We start from the raw sequence: 18814 nt of genomic DNA, 5'->3' as shown, positions 1-18814 counted from the left end.
TGAACGCTTCTCATGCTGCTCGTACCAAAAAAAAAAAAGAAGTGCCCGTCTTGTGTTCCTCTTTTTTGCTTCTTCTCTGTGTTGTCCGCGATCCCAGTTCGCTGAATGATTACGAACTACCAACTATAGCCCACCTTTCAATCCTAAAGTTCATGATTATGGTAAATTGTTTCTGTTGTCTAATGCACTAGTACCCTACAAGTAAAAACATGGTTAGAGAAAAAAAGGTATTGACGTACCAGGTACTGTTAACTGCTTGCTGTGAAAAACAGAAGGTGATTCATCACGCTTGCTGGGATGCAGTCTTCAACCGGGACATTCTGCAAAGAATTCTTCGAAAAAAATCAATGTACCACCCTAAGGGTACCCAATTTTTTTTTTCTAATTCGTAAAATATGTGAGTTGTGACTCTAAAGTCGTTATGATGGAGCATAGTTGTGACTCTAAAGTCGTTATGATGGAGCATATTTGTACTATCTATCTATCTATCTATCTATCTATCTATCTATCTATCTATCTATCTATCTATCTATCTATCTATCTATCTATCTATCTATCTATCTATCTATCTATCTATCTATCTATCTATCTATCTATCTATCTATCTATCTATCTATCTATCTATCTATCTATCTATCTATCTATCTATCTATCTATCTATCTATCTATCTATCTATCTATCTATCTATCTATCTATCTATCTATCTATCTATCTATCTATCTATCTATCTATCTATCTATCTATCTATCTATCTATCTATCTATCTATCTATCTATCTATCTATCTATCTATCTATCTATCTATCTATCTATCTATCTATCTATCTATCTATCTATCTATCTATCTATCTATCTATCTATCTATCTATCTATCTATCTATCTATCTATCTATCTATCTATCTATGGCCCAAAAATTGTCATACCAAGGCCTTGAGGTTATGATGAACATGGAATTGTGGTTATGACATGGATAACCGAATACAACGGGCCACGATGTGCGGCTATGCGAATCAGTTGATTAACCCTCTCAGCCCTTATTATTTTTCAACCAGCTGAAAATATTGTTTCTTGATTATTTGTATTAACTGGACCGTCAAGAGCACGAAAATAATTTTTTTTCTCAGTCCGCTATAGGTATACAAAGAAAATGATTGATAGGTTGATATGTGGGGTATAACGTCCCAAAACACCAAATGGTTATGAGAGACGCCGTAGTGGAGGACCCCAAAAATTTTCGCTACCGGAGGTTCCTTAAAGTGCACCCAAGTTGAGCACAGGAGCCTACAGCATTTTCGCATTCATCGAAAATGCAGCCGCCGTAGCCGGCATTCGATCGCGCAACCTGCGTATAAGAAAAATGGCTCTATGCCCTATATATATGACACCTAGGCTTTGTGATTATAAAGTGTAATTTGGCGAACTTAGGCACATCTGTTTGTTTTTACTCTGTTAGGACAAGTTATCAGTGTGAAACTAAAATAAAGCAACTAGATAATTGTTACAGCACCTGAATTGTCCAAAAGCAAGTATTTGCGCTCGTGAAACACAGCCTACTCATCGCTTTTAAATAGCCACCGTCTAACTATCTGACACTTTGTAAGATCAAAAGTCATAAAAGATAGGGTAAATATGCTTTGCAGCACCAGATATATTTCAGCCCATGTATGCAAGGGCAAACGGATTGAACTGCACTTGATCGTTGTCAGCTTCTATGATCGCGGACCATTCATATATTTCATGAAGCAAAATAAACTCTATTATGTACAATCTTCCTATAATGTAGACCCTAATGCCCCTGACACTTGGGCACCCTGAAGTCCTTTAGACAAGGGGACATCTTTCGGAAAGGCGTTCAGGCGCAGTGACACACGACAAAGGAGTAACTCCTTTCCGGCAAAGATCCTTTTTGCAAAAGCAGATCCCGCATCTACTTTTCTGGCAGGAAGGGAGTACTCTCGCATACAGTGTGCATAATTTATCAATAGAAGAAAACGTGTCGCAACACTGCGGTGCGCTGTCATTATTTTTTCGCGCTGAAAAAATGTTTTCATTTTCAGCCGCAGGGCGATTTGTTGAAAAGGGAAGGCCTATAGTCTGTCCATACTCTCAAACACCTGCATTACGTCAATAGCGCGATCATGTTAGGGTTGGCAGCGGCAGTTGCTGTGTCGGCGACGTAGTATCTTGTAACATTGGAGTCGGCTCAGTCGGTAAAGAATAAACCGCGCGTCCAGTGGATTGAAAAGGAGACCTGGGCGCTGATAAAGCTATGGGAGGACCATTTGGACGCCTTGCGAGGGCAAAAGCACAACGATGGAGTGTACCAGGCGATTGCTGAGGGCCTCACCGACGCCGGTATTCCGCGTACACAGGCGCAAGTTCACAGCAAAATTGACAACTTGACACAGACATTCAGGTAAGACGGTCACTCACGCTACGCGTTGTCACGCGCGTCCTGCTTGCTTGTTCAGTGCGTGTTAAGATCGGGCCTGTAAAACCCGACATGCATGGGCACCTCCCATATCGAGGAACGCGGGACTCAACGGTACCTGCGAGTGCGCGGCAACACATGCTCAATGGCGTCCCTGCCTTGCGCGGTCCGCGTCCCACAAAAAGGCTTGGTGATAAGCGCGTCCGGTGTACGCTGGGCTTTCTCTGACCTTTGCTGGCACACTCTTGTCATGTGAAGGCACGTCTCTGCGCTCTTTTTTGAAAAAAAAAAAACGTATAGATATGTAAATTAAACGTGTTCACCTTCGTAAGAAGCGGTACAAGAGTCTTTTTGCGCCGGAAACTGGGTTCCAGCCTTTACCCCGCCTCGAGTCACATGAGTCTTTATGCTTGAGAAGTAACCAAACAAATTACCGCTCAGGCCGAATTTTCAAGATTGGTGCCCTGAGCCATGTACGAAGCATGTTGCTAGTTGCCAGCTGTATTGTATCACCTGTAAGCGAAGGTAGCAACAAAATTACGAAAAACTTGCATAGGTTGTATTTATATATTTCTGTGCTGGTCATAATATAATGGGGCTTTCCTATGTTGCTTGATAACTGAAAGCGACTGTGATCTTTTTTTCTTAGAAAAATTGAGCGAGAGCTCACAACAGGTTACTCACCACCAACGTGGCCCTACTATAGTGAACTGAAGAGGTTCATTGGCTGCCTACCAATAAATGATCCGTCCCTCATGGAGGAAAGCTGCTGCGACATCAGTAGCAACACTGTTGAGAAGGTGTGTAACAAACAAATCACCATTATGCACTTTCCCTGCAATCAATACAAGTACTAGTGCACTTACGCCGGTATTATTGTATAGGCTGATGTTTTGAACTAATTGGACTCGCAGAAGTTTTCAATTTACCTGAAAGTATATAATATCATGTATCATGGCTTATGTACACTAATGACTTACCGAGCAATATTTACTCACACATGCACATTTTCGCATGTGACTGCATTCTCTATCGTTCTATAAGGCTAACGATGATCACCATGTCCTCCACCGACATCTAGAACTTGTTCCTGTTTGGTGTGTAATTGTCTAATGAAGCTTAACGTTTATGAATGTAAAATTGTCTGTTTTCGCCGCAAACGTACTGCATCTACCTTTTTGTACCATATAAACAACACAAATATCTTACATGATACACGATACAAATATCTTGGTGTTTACCTAACTTCTACCGTTTCGTGATCCACTCACATTGTATGCATATGCGCCAATGCTTCCAGATCATTTGGCTACATGCGCTGCAAGTCGCATAATTCTGCTATTGATATTCTAAACTATCCTACATAACATTTGTATGACCTCAGCCTGAATATGCAGCATCGGTCAATGTTGTCCAGCATCATAAAAGTTTATCCTCGTTTGTGCTGTTCATTTCATCAATGTAATTATCAAGAGTTATGATTGTGGTGTGCTGCCTCTAAGATCAATTTACTTTTTTTATATGATATTTGTATCTGTTTTCTCTTAAATCTTCGCAGTTGATCTACGAAATGGAGAGCGGAGTCAGTTCCGAGGCTACTGAAACTGGGAGCACGCCAGTGCCAGGAACACCAACTGAACAGACGCCACCACCTGCACCCACCACGCAGTTGACTCAGAGCCCTGCAACAAGTACGGCAGCACGGGCAGCAAGGAAGCGACGGTGGCCACTGAGCGCAGCACGTGAATTTCAAGAAGCTATGCTGGCTGAACAAAAAATGCTACGAGAGCAGCTGGAGTGGGCTGAGCAAACCGTGGTAGAGCTAAGATCAAAACACCTCCAGCTTCAAGAAAAGCTTGTAAATGCCCTCGTTGGTTTCTTCAATAAAACATGAGGCAGAAAAACTGTCACTCTTTTTATTTACAAATGCCAGCACGAAGAAATTTCTAGGAGCGGGCTGTCTGGGTCTGCATCCTCTGGCTGAAGTGGTACACAAGTGCAGAACGCACACTGACTGCATTCCCAATCTGTGAATCGCTGGTACGTTCTGGTTGGGGCAGCTGGGAGTCGGACTGCTTCACTTCCTGGAGCCATTGAAGCGGAACAGCATCGCTGAAATGCTCGCAAATGTTGTTGAGCACGCAGCATGCGCAAATCACGAGGCGAACATTTGCAATGCCGCATTTCATTCTTATCGATGTGAAGCGAAATCTTGCCTTAAGCCTTCCAAAGGCGTTTTCTACTACACGTCTCACTCTGCTGATGTGGTAATTGAGTGAGTGAGTGAAACAACTTTATTGACGATCCGGCATAAAGGGGGAAGGGGGATTAAAGCGAGACACTAGCGTGCTCGGACGTCCCGGAGCAGCAACCTACTCACGTCAAACCCGCGGGGGCTCTGCACTAAGTGGGGTGTTGTGTCCAAATGGCTTGATGAGGTTAGGTGTAAGTGGGAAGGCCTGGTCACAGAGCACCAGAGGTGGCACGGCAACGCCTCTTATTGTAACAACCGGAGCCTTGAAAAGTGGTCCCTCAACCATGCCGGAGAGGCTCGACATTTGATACACATGAGAGTCGTGGCATCTTCCAGGGGCACCAACATTTATAAACCTGAAACGATACTCGTGGTTTACAAGCACCAGGAGAATAATGCTGTACCTGAAAAATTAACACAAGAGTCATTAACACAAGAGTCCAAGTCGGTAAGAACACTTCTCCGGTTTAAAAATGCTAGCGATGTTGACATAAATATATCAATGTAGTGAGAACAAATAATGAACAGATTGCTAAGGCACAAGGGTAAAAAAATGGGCACGTTAGCTTAGACCATTCAGATGTGGAAGTCGTAAACACACATACGCCTAGATAGCAGTACATACATCGAGTAAACAATCTCGCTCACAACTTATGCTCGTCTTGGTTACTATAACGATTCGCAGCATTCTATGGCTTTTGCAAGGTACTATTGCCAATTCTCATTTGATGTTTCTAATTATGAGAAAATTTTTCAGCTGCTTCAAGGCCTCAAATGTGACTTGCAACAAGCTTCCCGTTTGACGACACTTAGTTGCGTGCACAATTACGTTTTTTTTCTGAGTAGACTTTGTTGTTTTCTCGAAATCTTGTAGCGAGGATTTCTCCATTGGATCCCTGTAATTGCAAGAAACATGCGCGGCGGCACAATCTAGGGAGAAACTGACGTTGCTGGAGACCAATTTGTGAGTCATATAGGTAGTTTGTAACTTATAATTCGCACACAAGGAATGGTTCACATGCAAAGGTTTCACATGTTCACATGTGGATTTCTCGGATGTTTAGGTGCAATGCCTTACACGCGAACGGTAATTACCAAAGTGGCCAAATTAACTTACCACCCCTTGTAGTTATAGTAATCAGTGACATGTTCTTGGGGCGGCGAAACTGGGAAGTGGCAGCCGTCGAGGGCTCCTACAGCTTGGGGAAAGTCACTGACGGCCATGAATTCCCGTATGGGTTCGGCCATCTCAGATGGACTCAGCATCTTGATCCAGTCGCTTTCCAAGACAGAAACGATGGCTTCGCAAAACTCTTTGTAAATGCCGTTCACCATCGATCGCCCGACGCCGAAAACACTGGCCACGACTTGGTCCTCTGCCACGGAGCACAGTTTGAATAAGCCGATGGCGACCACCTTTTCAACCACAATGCACTCGCGCATATTAGTTGTGACCCTCTCTAGCGAAGGGCGTAGGCTGTCCCCAATGAAACAGAAGGTGGCTGGGCTCACTAGAAAACACTGCTTAAAGTGTCCGTCGCCTAATAACGGCAATGTGTCTTCGAACCAGCGTTTGTTGCGCACATAGGCCCACCTTTCGCAGTTGATGGCTAGGGGGGACAGTGCGGAAGCAGTCAAAATGAAGCTGTTCATGACGAGGCTTTGTTTGAGGCTCACCACTCTTGCCTTCGCAGCGTTTAGCTCATCTTCGATGGAGCCACGGGCGACAAGAGTCAGGCCCACCCCAACTGTTGCTCTATGTCTGTCTCTGCGCTGAGACATCGCAGGACCACGATGAAATGCGGCACGCCGTCACTGACCCAGCTGGACGCAGCCATGTAAAAAGCATGACAAAAAACAAAAACAGCAAAACACCCACTGTTCATAGTTACCAGACGAACTTAAGTTGCTGCTAAAAACGCAAAAAAGCGAAAGAAAATTACAGGTATGCGCATTATAAGCCACCAGACAATAAAAAAAAAAACGAATTTATGCTCCCGTGTCGCTGAATGTGATGTACATGCACAGATTCTTTTCACTATTTCCAATCTTGCTGCTTCCACAAAGAGCACCATTTTTTCTGCAGCGTTCTTCTGAGGCACCGCCTAAAGCAGTAGTCCAGTGCCATGTGTCATCAGCGCCACTCCTTTCTGCAAATGGTCCCCTAGTCCAGAAACCTGGCAATATAACTAGATATTATGTAGGGGCTACATTATAGCAAGATTGTACATAATAGAGTTTATTTTGCTTCATGAAATATATTAATGGTCCGCGATCATAGAAGCTGACAAAGATTAAGTGCAGTTCATTCCGTTTGCCCATGCAGACATGGGCTGAAATATATCTGGTGCTGCAAAGCATATTTACGCTATCTTTTATGACTTTTGATCTTACAAAGTGTCACATAGTTACATGGTGGCTATTTAAAAGCGATGACTAGGCTGTGTTTCACGAGCGCAAATACTTGCTTTTGGACAATTCAGGTGCTGTAACAATTATCTAGTTGCTTTATTTTAGCTTCACACCAATAACTTGCCCTAACAGAGTAAAAATAAACAGATGTGCCTAAATTCTCCAAATTACACTTTATAATCGATAAGCCTTGGTGTCATATATAAAGGGCATAGAGCCATTTTTCTTATACGCAGGTTGCGCGATCGAATCCCGGCTATGGCGGCTGCACTTTCTATGAAGGCGACATTGCTGTTGGCTCGTGTGCTCAATTTGGGTGCACTTTAAGGAACCCCCGGTAGCGAAAATTTTTGGAGTCCTCCACTACGGCGTCTCTCATAATCATTTGGTGGTTTTAGGACGTTATACCTCACATATCACTCTATCAATCATTTTCTTTGTATGCCTATAGCGGACCCCGAAAAAAAATATTTTCGTGCTCTTGACGGTCCAGTAAATACAAACAATCTAGAAACAATAATTTCAGCTGGTTGAAAAAATATAAGGGCTGAGAGGGTTAATCAGCTGATTCGCATAGCCGCACATCGTGGCCCGTTGTATTCGGTTATCCATGTCATAAACACGATTCCATGTTCGTTATAACCTCAAGGCCTTGGTATGACAATTTTTGGGCCATAGATAGATAGATAGATAGATAGATAGATAGATAGATAGATAGATAGATAGATAGATAGATGGATAGATAAATATAGATAGATAGATAAATAAATATAGATAGATAGATAGATAGTACAAATATGCCCCATCAAAACAACTTTAGAGTGACAACTCACATATTTTACGAATTAGAAAAACAATTGGGTACTCTTAGGGTGGTACATCGATTTTTTTCGAAGGATTCTTTGCAGAAATTCCCGGTTGAAGACGGCATCCCAGCAATCTACGAAAGCGTGATAAAACACCTTCGGTTTTTCACAGCAAGCAGTTAACAGTACGAAAGCGTGATAAATCACCGTCGGTTTTTTGCAGCAAGCAGTTAACAGTACCTGGTACGTCAATACCTTTTTTCTCTAACCATGTTTTTACTTGTAGGGTACTAGTGCATTAGATAAAAAAAACTATTTACCTTTTTCACGAACTTTAGGATTGAAAGGTGGGCTATAGTTGGTAGTTTGTAATCATTCAGCGAACTGGGATCGCGGACAACACAGACAAGAAGCAAAAAAAGAGGAACACAAGACGAGCACTTCTTTTTTTTTGTATGATCAGCATGAGAAGCGTTCAATCGAAGCACTTGTCTATGAATTATCTATATAAGTAAACTCACAGTTATGTAGCGATAATGAGGAATCGCGGCAGCACTGATCCTTATTTCTGGAAAGGTGATACACTTCAGAAGTTGCACGCGCAGTTTCAACTGGATGCCAGAACACTTTTTTTTCTAACAACGGTTCAGATTAGTAGCTATCGCGATGCCAAGCGAAAATGGAATATGCAGTACACTTAACAAAAACACCTATGTTCTCTCATGAGTCCATTCAAATATTGACAAGTTTGGCCGATGTACATGTGACTCAAAGAAAGGGGTATGTTACACACCACTCCCGAAATACACTTTACAAACTGTTTTGCATGTTCCTGAAAAAAAAAACGATATGTTTACACGCGCCCTGCGTCCTCCTATGCACCATGGCGTCTTCTTTGATTCATGTGTGTGTGCCGCCGCGCGCGCAGTTCGCTGGACGGATAACACGGTTCAGTACGTCATTTACTTGGCATCCTACAATAACATCTGTTTATACTGGTACGGGTATCCAAGTCTCTATACAGTTACTTCCTCGCGATTCTACATAAACATTCATTAGAAGGCTATGCGCGCAATACATAAAATGACATCTTTCCTTCATGCATGTACGCAGTCGTACTCCATCCACTGTACTCAGCACGTAATGACAAATTATGGCAGAGCACTTGTAAGCCGTACCTGTATTGGTGTAATCAGATTACACCAATAGAAGATTTGGAAAGCAGCACAATATAATTGGTTGATAGTAAATGAGACTTGGCTATAATGAATTTAGGCACAATAACAGACGTGCTGTATATAGAAATGCGCTTTATAATATCTCTTAAATAAGCTTTTTCACGTAGAGGTTGTGACTCGGATGTAAATGCGCTACTTTGGCTAAGACCCCTGGCTTGCTGTATACTGGTATATAAGCACTCAGAGTTTGTTAAGTGATACAGAGTACACGCAAAATCACGCGCTTAAAACAAGGTAAAGCTTTTCAGAAACCTTTATTATCTTCCGCAAAACACGTGCGATAAAACTGAGTTATCACCAACATAAATGCTGTGGAAATGTTACTTGTGCTCGGGTATGTCATGAAACAATCGAGTGCGTGTGGCCTGATATGAGAGTCATCAGTCTGGATACCGTTAAAACTACCGACAAAACAAGCGTATGGTTTTATCGCGGTTCCGATACTTTATCACTCTTTGTAGTTCACCAGGAGCCACTTTTGATGTAGCGCGGCATAAAGCGCTGCTTTGAAACTGAACAATACTGATTGATCAGCTAAGCGGATTATTGGAAACTTCGATGGTACTTCGTTTTTGTTTTCTTTTGCGGGTTAGCATGCTCGATTTCTAATTTGGTATAACATCCCAAAACCATCATATGAATATAAGAGACGCCGTAGTGGAAGGATCCAGAGATTTTGAGCACCTGGGGTTTTTTAAGTGCACCCAAATATGAGCACATGGGCCTACAGAATTCCCCCCTCCATCGAAAACGCAGCCGCTGTAGCCGAGATTCGATCCCGCAACTTGCGTGTCAGCAGCCGGGTATTTTGCTGCTAGACCACCGTGGAGGGGCGGGTAAGCAGGCTCTTGAAACATGCAATTTCCCGGCGCAGTTTCGCCCGGCTGCGTGTTCACTCGTGCACCATGGCACGTCGCATGTGCACATGCACCGATAAAGGCCCAGAAGTGCTATAAATGTCCTGAAAGCGAACAATCACACGCTTTTGCAGTCTGAAACGCGCGCTTCAAATGCAGATGCTCTTGACATCTTCGGTACAAAGACACTACTGCTCTGCCGCTGCTGTCCCCCGCCGGAGAATCAGCCGATAAGCGGCGTGACCACCCCATTCCTTTTAGAGTTACTGTATATGCTAACATATACAGTATTTCAAGTTCCTTCCACAACGCCTTCTAGTAAACTGTAGTAGTCTTAATTAGTGGGGAAGCCGCCACAACGACGCCGAACTAGGGGGGCTAGCTGGACGGCAAAAGCGCTATATCATGAATACGGTGGTGCTTTCGACACAAAGGGCCATAGAAACGCGCTTCGCGAGAGTTTTGTGACTCTGTAGAAAAGGCACTTTTTCTTGCACTTTCGGCGTCTGCCTTCCAAAAAAAAAATAAAGTGAGTACCCGAAGATAATTTGCTTGTCAGACCCCCTTTTTACTCTTTCTTTTTCTCAGAGTGTGGGACGACAAATCTTAGAGTGTGGGACGACAAATCAGGGAGTAAAAGAAAGTTTTGCAAGTAAAGAGAAACTTTTCGGGGAATGGACGACAATTTACTAAAATGAATTTGACGTTAGGTTTGCTTTCCGCACAAATGTCACGTGGTTGCAAGAACATATTGAAGGTGACAAGCGAATACGCCATTTTATGGCAAAACTACCCCATCAGTTTTCAGCTTGAAAGCAATACGGAAAGGTGCGAGAGATTGGACGTCGTGCCGAGGGTCGCATGATACTGTCCGCGTGCTGCCTATACATCTGTTCTACGCAGTCCAGTTGAAACCAGAGGCTTGTGAGGAGTAAAGGAACACAAATCAAAATTTTCAGACGGTGGTACCGTGCACGCACTCATCGGGCCGAGGCTAACACCTTAATGGCTGTCCCTCGTGCAAGCAAGCGCGCCTGCACTCCTAGCACGTCTTCCACAATGCTGCTTGTGGAGAAAGCCTCTCGAGCAAACCAGTACTCACATTTTCCCGGAAGTTGGTTGGTTAGTTGGTTGACCCTTTTAACCAGGCGCATATACCCCGTGGGGTCATCGGTATACCCCATGGGGTCATCGGTCATGAAACAAACGGCCTTGAAATCTAGCCTCGCCAAGCTATGGGTGTCGAAAGCACATTGAACGATTCGCGGCAGCCAGTATACTCTTGAGTATTATTGTTCTCGAACTGTATGTGAAATCAAAGCAAGGATGCATTGATTAACATGTTTAGAATGATTGAAGATACTTACTTTGGTTCCCCAGCACCAGTGCCCTTTTAACAATACCACATTTTTTATGAACAAGAAAGGTTTTCAAAGCTTGAAAGAGCTGTCACATTCCAAGTTCGCTGAAAAAAAGATAGTGAACAAGACGGCATTCAGCAGTTTGTGTTACAGAGTCCACACTTCATGCATATTTTTACTTTACAATTTTGAGAAAGTTAGCTTAACAGTTCAAGAATATGGACATGTATTTTTGAATATTACAGTTACTATTTGCGGTTCGACTCCACTGTGGTGGTTCATTTTCTCCGCCTTATTTTTTTGTCTTTGTGCATTGTGTTTCTATCTTCATGCATTTTCTTTCAGTATACTATTGTGGCTGTTGTAAAATATCATGTATAAATGTTTCACACCTGCTATAGCTCTGCTTCAGACTTCCGTATCAATAAACAAATAAAAATATTTATTTTCCTTGACACAATAAATGACGTTCTTCTTGCGAATTACAAGTGTGCTTCACAAAATATCGTTTCCGGATTTCACCTCCTGACTTCTAATTTTACAGGTTTGGTGAGCTCCTATCTTTTCCTTGCTTTACTGTCAGGAGCCCGAAAACATCGATGATTCCTTATGTACTTGCAGACGTTTCACTAGCCATATCAAAAGACAGCAAACATTTTTATTAAAAAATTGAGCATTATCCTTCATTCTCAAAGCATTCTTTCTCTTGGGGCTTCTTGTCTAGGGCCACATCAACAGGAGCGTCTGCATAGCAGTTTAAGAATGCCTTTGAGACCAAGAGGGTTTTCTTGTCTTGTTACGTTACTCCTAATGGAAGTGTGGTTCTTTAAAACTTAGTTAATAATTTCAAATATTAGTTCTGTACATACCTTATTCACATGTGACCTTATGATAATTTAATTTCCTAATCCCTAGATATCACTTTAATTCGTTTTCTTTCATCAAACTTGAGAATATTTTATCGCCATCATAATAACCATCGGATTGGTGGCCCATCCCCTGTAGCGGGGACGAGCCAAAACATAGGAACAACCGAGCAAGCAAGTCTCGTGCATCACGCACACATCGCCATTTTGCTGTCCTGAAGAGGCTCGTTCGTCCCGCAATCCGTTTCCTCAAAATACAGCGACGTTATAAGCAAGCGCCCAGTGGGAGTTCTCTGTCGGCGAGCTTCTGGCGCCGATCGGGAAACAACCGGCCTCCGTCAGATGCCACGATGTGCATCGGAGTCCCAGAAGGACTGGCCATGGCTTTCCACCCGCAGCTGCGCAACGTGAAAGGTTCGGGCGCTACGCGACACCGAGTACCTCTTCCGAAGGCGACTACCACTGGTCTCCACGATTTCCTGGCTCTACGAAACACGGCATGCCCCTCGGGATCTGTTCTTCAGATTTTTCTACGGGCATACCGATGTTTCTTCAGCCCGGGAATGACTGGCAGGCTGCCTCTTACAATGTCGCAGATCGCAGGTGAGTATTTGTGCATCTTCTACAACAGATAGCCTTCCTTGCAGTGGAAAAACTTGCCCAGGCAGACGTTAAGTGTTGCTAGATATTTCTTATGACTTGAAAAGGTCGCCCGATAGCGACAATGTTTACAAAAAATATTTCAGAGGCAATCATCAATTGGCAATCATGAAGAGCGAGCGTATAAAATGCTTTAAAACCATCGCTACTCTGCGTGGATCAAATCGTGGTGTCGTTTTTATTTAGTTTTTTTTTACCGCAGTGCATAATATTATTGGAGAAGCAGATAACCAATCGACTTTGCAGATTGGTCTCTAAGTGGCTTCTTGATTTAGGCGTGTCACCTATCTTTATGAAATATTATACATCATGATTCATTTCTTTGTTTCTTTCTTGTATGAAGTGTTCGGATAAGAGTTGACGCTCACAGCAGCATATTCGCAGTTCTAGGACGAGGAAGCCCGACTAAATTGTAAATACATATATCGCGCAAAGTTGACTATGATTGTTGCACATTGACCAATATTGCGCTTAATAAAAATGACAGACCATAATATTTATCAGTATGTTGTACTGGATGGCATAGTCAGCGTAAGAGAAGCTATTTTGAGTAAAGAAAAAATAGGTGACCTGAAATGTGGAGCATACCACGACGTCAAAGTCCCTTTAGCCTAACGTGAGTTCATCAAGTGAATACATGGGACAGCGCTAACAGGGGACGCCGTATCTGAAGCTTCGTACGTGGTAAATCACTAACGCATGTATCTCAAGCATCTGCTGTGAGTAGAGTGAAAAACGTCGGTTGCTACATGGACTGTGCAGTAACATGTAGGCAAACGAGATTAACGAAGTTCCATTTCAAGTGTTCATCGTTTTATTCCGCACTTCTGTCGCACTTAGAGCTGATAACCGGCACATCTGTAGCGCTTCTCCGTATGACTTTATGCATATAGCGCTATCCTAAGTTTAGCTTGACGACAAAGCCGTCGCTGTCAAGGTGCCATATAGGGCACTATTCCAGACGAGCTATTACTGAACGTAAATGCTGCATTTTGATGAAGGCTGACACGAAGGCTCTAATTTCTTCCGCAATCAAATATTTATTTCAGTGGCAGGCAACAACCAAGAGGTAGCGCCTGCCATTCTTACCATGCACCAAGTGGTGGAATCAAGTCATCGCATCCGGCTGCAAATCCCCAGTTCAAGACGATGGCGAATGATCTCGCAGCTGGTGCAGGATGTCGTTCCAGTCGACGCGTACCATACCAAGGCTTTAAAACGTCTGCCTACCGCCTGATCATCGCAGTATTGCTGTGCTGCGGTAGCCAACATGCCGTCGGTGGTGCTGTGTGCACGGGCCACGCGTGGCGCCGACAGGCCTGAAGCAGTCACCGCATCTTCACCCTCGAGTAGGCCGGGAGCTTTTCACCCACTTGTTCACCTGGAATGAGTACTTGCGGTACAAGTCTTCGTGGCTCTCGAGGAATACGAAAATGCGTCGGCTGTTCGTGTGGGCGCTGTATACTCCATGAAGTCGGATAAAAAAAGCTTGCACCGATGCTTCCCAGGCCGTTCAGCCCATGTCGCTCGTTCAATATGGATTTTGATATGACAGCCTATGGCGCTCATTTGATAGATAATTTTCCATTCTCTTCACTCATACAATATATTTACATATATGCTATATATTTGCACTGGTCTGATTCTGTCCTATTTTTATACGTCATTTTTGTTGGTATGTTTATATTCACATGCTTTTTTATATAATGGTTACGTAATTACGAAATACCTCCGAATACGTACAACAAGTTCCCACGTGGGCGGATCCCACGTGGGCAGCTCCTGAACCGTCCGTCACGTCGACTACGCTGGTGTTTAAAAGTGACGTTTTGTTCTGACGTTATGCCAGCACCACGTGAGATCACATACATCTTTTTTATCGAAAGTAAGCGTACGCTACGTTGCGATAACGTCATACGTTGCATGTGTAAGCGTATTCAAGCGTTGCTGGCGTCGAGTACGTTTCAGTATAGTTTTACCATCCATAGGAGTGCATAATCAATGCCTTTTGGACTGTATTAAAAGCGGAGCGTCATCGTTAATTGCGTATAATTCATATATCATGGGAGTGCATATGTAATGCTTAATATTGTTTTGCAATAAAAACAGATAGCCCACCCTGCCACCTTGATTGCCGTTGCACCAACATGACATCTGCATAGGATTTTTTTCCGGAGTGGTTCGAAGACCTGGCGTCGCTTTGAGGTGGAGCACATGAATGCCGCGCAAAATGAGTTCATTTCGTGTAAGGATAATACTAAGCTTCAATCTTGCATTAATAGGGTAAACTCAAACGATGCCGCATCTTCCTAATAGTCTCGCCTTTAATTTAGCATTGTCTATGCATGTTTCCTGGGAGATGTAGCGTGTAAACACTTTCGGGTCTGGCATCCTATAATAAGGATTCGAAGAAATGTCACGGCCAACTGTGAGTGTGACAGAGTTAAGCGAGATATTAGGTATCCTCAGTAGGCCTGCGAGATCACAGGAAGGTATTGTTTCTTCACCGTCGTCTTTAGAACTCTGCAAATTTTAAAGCAATATAAAGGAAAGCGAAAAAGACGACACTCGCCGCAACCAAATATCAAAATACACTCTACTTATTTACCGCTAATTCAGTAGCTATCGTATATCATTAATGTTTGTGGTAATATTCTCATCTTGCTATTTACAAAGTGGGTATTCCCTAACACTAACGGATTGCCCACAGCGGTGGACAATCTTTATGCTGTAAATATAGGACATCGATCTCAGTGGCTGTTGAGGAGCTCTCAATGTATTCAGGCTAATGCATAGCTGTGGCTCTTGTGAGGGCGTTTTAATTCTCGATATTATAGTCCAGAAACCTGGCTATATCACTTGATATTATGTAAGGGTCTACATTATAGCGAGATTGCACATAATGGATTTCATTTTGCTTCATGAAATATATGAATGGTCCGCGATGATACAAGCTGAAAACGATTAAGTGCAGTTCAATCCATTTTCCCTTGCAGACATGGGCTGAAATATATCTGGTGCTGCAAAGCATATTTACGCTATATTTTATGACTTTTGGTCTTACAAAGTGTCACATAGTCACATGGTGGCTATTTAAGAGCGATGAGTAGGCTGTGTTTCACGAGCGCAAATACTTGCTTTTGGACAACTTAGGTGCTGTAACAATTATCTAGTTGCTTTATTTTAGTTTCACACCGATAACTTGTCCTAACAGAGTAAAAACAAACAGATGTGCCTAAGTTCACCAAATTACACTTTATAATCACAAAGCCTAGGTGTCATATATATAGGGCATAGAGCCATTTTTCTTATACGCAGGTTGCGCGATCGAATGCCGGCTACGGCGGCTGCATTTTCGATGAATGCGAAAATGCTGTAGGCTCCTGTGCTCAACTTGGGTGCATTTTAAGGAACCTCCGGTAGCGAAAATTTTTGGAGTCCTCCACTACGGCGTCTCTCATAACCATTTGGTGTTTTGGGACGTTATACCCCACATATCAATCTATCAATCATTTTCCTTGTATAGACCGAGAAAAAAAATATTTTCGTGCTCTTGACGGTCCAGTAGATGCAAATAATCTAGAAACAATATTTTCAGCTGGTTGAAAAAATATAACGGCTGAGAAGGTTAATCAGCTGATTCGCATAGCCACACATCGGGGCACGTTGTATTCGGTCATCTATGTCACAACCACGGTTCCACGTTCGTCATAACCTCAAGGCCTTGGTATGCCGATTTTTTGGCCATATATATATATATATATATATATATATATATATATATATATATATATATATATATATATATATATATATATATATATATATATATATATATATATATATATATATATAGTACAAAAATGTCTCATCAAAGCTACTTTAGAGTCACAACCTACTTATTTTACGTATAAAAAAAATATAGGTACCCTTAGGGTGGTACATCGATTTTTTTCGAAGAATTCTTTGCAGAATGTCCCGTTTGAAGATGGCATCCCAGCAATCTACGAAAGCGTGATGAATCACCTTCGGTTTTTCACAGCAAGCAGTTAACTGTGCCTGGTACGTCAATACCTCTTTTCTCTAACCAGATTTTTACTTGTAGGGTACTAGTGCGTTAGATAAAAAAAACTATTTACCCGATTCACGAACTTTAGTATGGAAAGGTGGACTATAGTTGGTAGTTCGCAATGGTTCAGCGGACTTGGATCGCGGAGAACACAGAGAAGAAGCAAAAAAGGCACACAGGACGAGCACTTTTTTTTTTTGGTACGAGCAGCATGCGAAGCGTTCAATCGAAGCACTTGTCTATGAATTATCTATGTAAGTAAACTCACAGTCATGCAGCGATACTGATTATTGGCGGCTGCACTGATCCTTATTTCTGGAAAGGTGATACACTTCAGAAGTTGCACGCGCTGTTTCAAGTTGATGCCAGAACACTTTTTTTTTCAAACAACAGTTCGGATTAGTAGGTATATATCGCGATGCCAAGCGAAAATGGAATATGCAGTACACTAAAAAAACACCTATGTTCTCTCATGAGTCCATTCAGATATTGACAAGTTTGGCCGATGTACATGCGACTTGAAGAAAGGGGTATGTTACACACCACTCCTGAAATACACTTTACAAACAGTTTTGCGTGTTTCTGAAAAAAAAAACGATATGTTTACACGCGCCTTGCGTCCTCCTTTGCACCATGGTGACTTCTTTGATTCATGTGTGTGTTCCGCTACGCTTGCAGTTCGCTGGACGGATAACACGGTTCAGTACGTCATTTACTTGGCATCCTACAATAACATCTGTTTATACTGGTACGGGTATCAAAGTCTCTATACAGTGGTACACTACACAGTGGTACGGGTATCAGAGTCTCTATATAGGGTTGAAGGTCCATCAATTCTATTTCTGTTCTCTGCATCTTCTTTCAACACCCGTCTACTGCGCTGGCATAGCTTTATAGGTGACTTTTCTAAAAAAACATATTTTCGTAGTATTGACCAAAGTATCTCTACAACAAATGCAGTATCACTTGAAGTGAATGCAGTATCACTTGACTACCAGTGGTTTTCAAACAAAGAAGGAGTCTTTATTTGTCAGAGAAAAGTCATATTTTCAGTGGTTTTTTATAATTTAAATATTTTTGGTCACTAGTAAGCTTCATTGCCATTAGAATAATCAAACCAATGATTTTCCTGTAGCAACACTGGATGAAATTACAACTTCGAAGGACAGCAACAAAAATAAAACTTCCCGACACAATTAGTTTCTATATTGAAAAACTAATCACAGATGATTCTGGGGTGATTTACACAAGACGTCAACTATAGAAACAGACGATAGTGCACGCGTCACTGATAAACGCCTTCCAAGTTACAGATTGATAGGGCTGCCAAGAAAGATAAAATTGTTATTCGCTATTGAAAATAAAAGCTGCAGCAATTACAATAGTGCATTGGCGTCACGTTTTTAAGGTAACTCGAGGCCAACTTCCATTTAGGCAACTATACCACAACTGAACACAAATAAAATCAACACCGACCACGAACAAAACATTTGATACTTTCATTGAGTTTGATAGGCTGATAACTTTAATCTCTTTTTTATATTTTTATGCTATCGACAGCCTTGGTAAAACATGCACGAACGGCGCTGTGCAACAAATAATCTTTAATAGCTCACACAAGCATAATGAAGCTTCGTGGTTTCACAATGTCACAAAATAAATGTAGGTAAATATACGTGTTCAGTCATTTGCATTTGAAAGCGATTCGTAATGCATAGACATATTGTATTGAAGTATTTTATAGAAGTATTAGGAGAAATTTTTTGAGCACAAAAATAAAAGACCTGAAACTTTGTTTCAGAAGCACCGTAATACTGTTCATATTCATAGCCTGCTTCAACAAAATGGCCACTGCAGGA

At 42.2% G+C, this 18814-nt stretch overlaps 1 protein-coding gene across 1 annotated transcript; it reads right to left on the bottom strand.

Annotated features, from left to right (window-relative positions):
* Positions 1-4378: 4378 nt before the first annotated feature.
* LOC142775489 (uncharacterized) lies at positions 4379-6129 on the bottom strand. Its single transcript, XM_075876922.1, has 3 exons — positions 5804-6129; positions 4820-5090; positions 4379-4516 (listed from the first exon to the last, which is right to left on the bottom strand). The coding sequence occupies exons 1-3, from the start codon at positions 6127-6129 to the stop codon at positions 4379-4381; spliced, it is 735 nt and encodes a 244-aa protein (XP_075733037.1).
* Between the last annotated feature and the right edge of the window lie 12685 nt (positions 6130-18814).

Source organism: Rhipicephalus microplus, chromosome X (genome assembly GCF_043290135.1).
Source record: "Rhipicephalus microplus isolate Deutch F79 chromosome X, USDA_Rmic, whole genome shotgun sequence".
NCBI lineage: Eukaryota > Metazoa > Arthropoda > Arachnida > Ixodida > Ixodidae > Rhipicephalus > Rhipicephalus microplus.
Note: the sequence above shows the minus strand (reverse complement) of the source record. Positions and strands in the feature narration are given on the sequence as shown.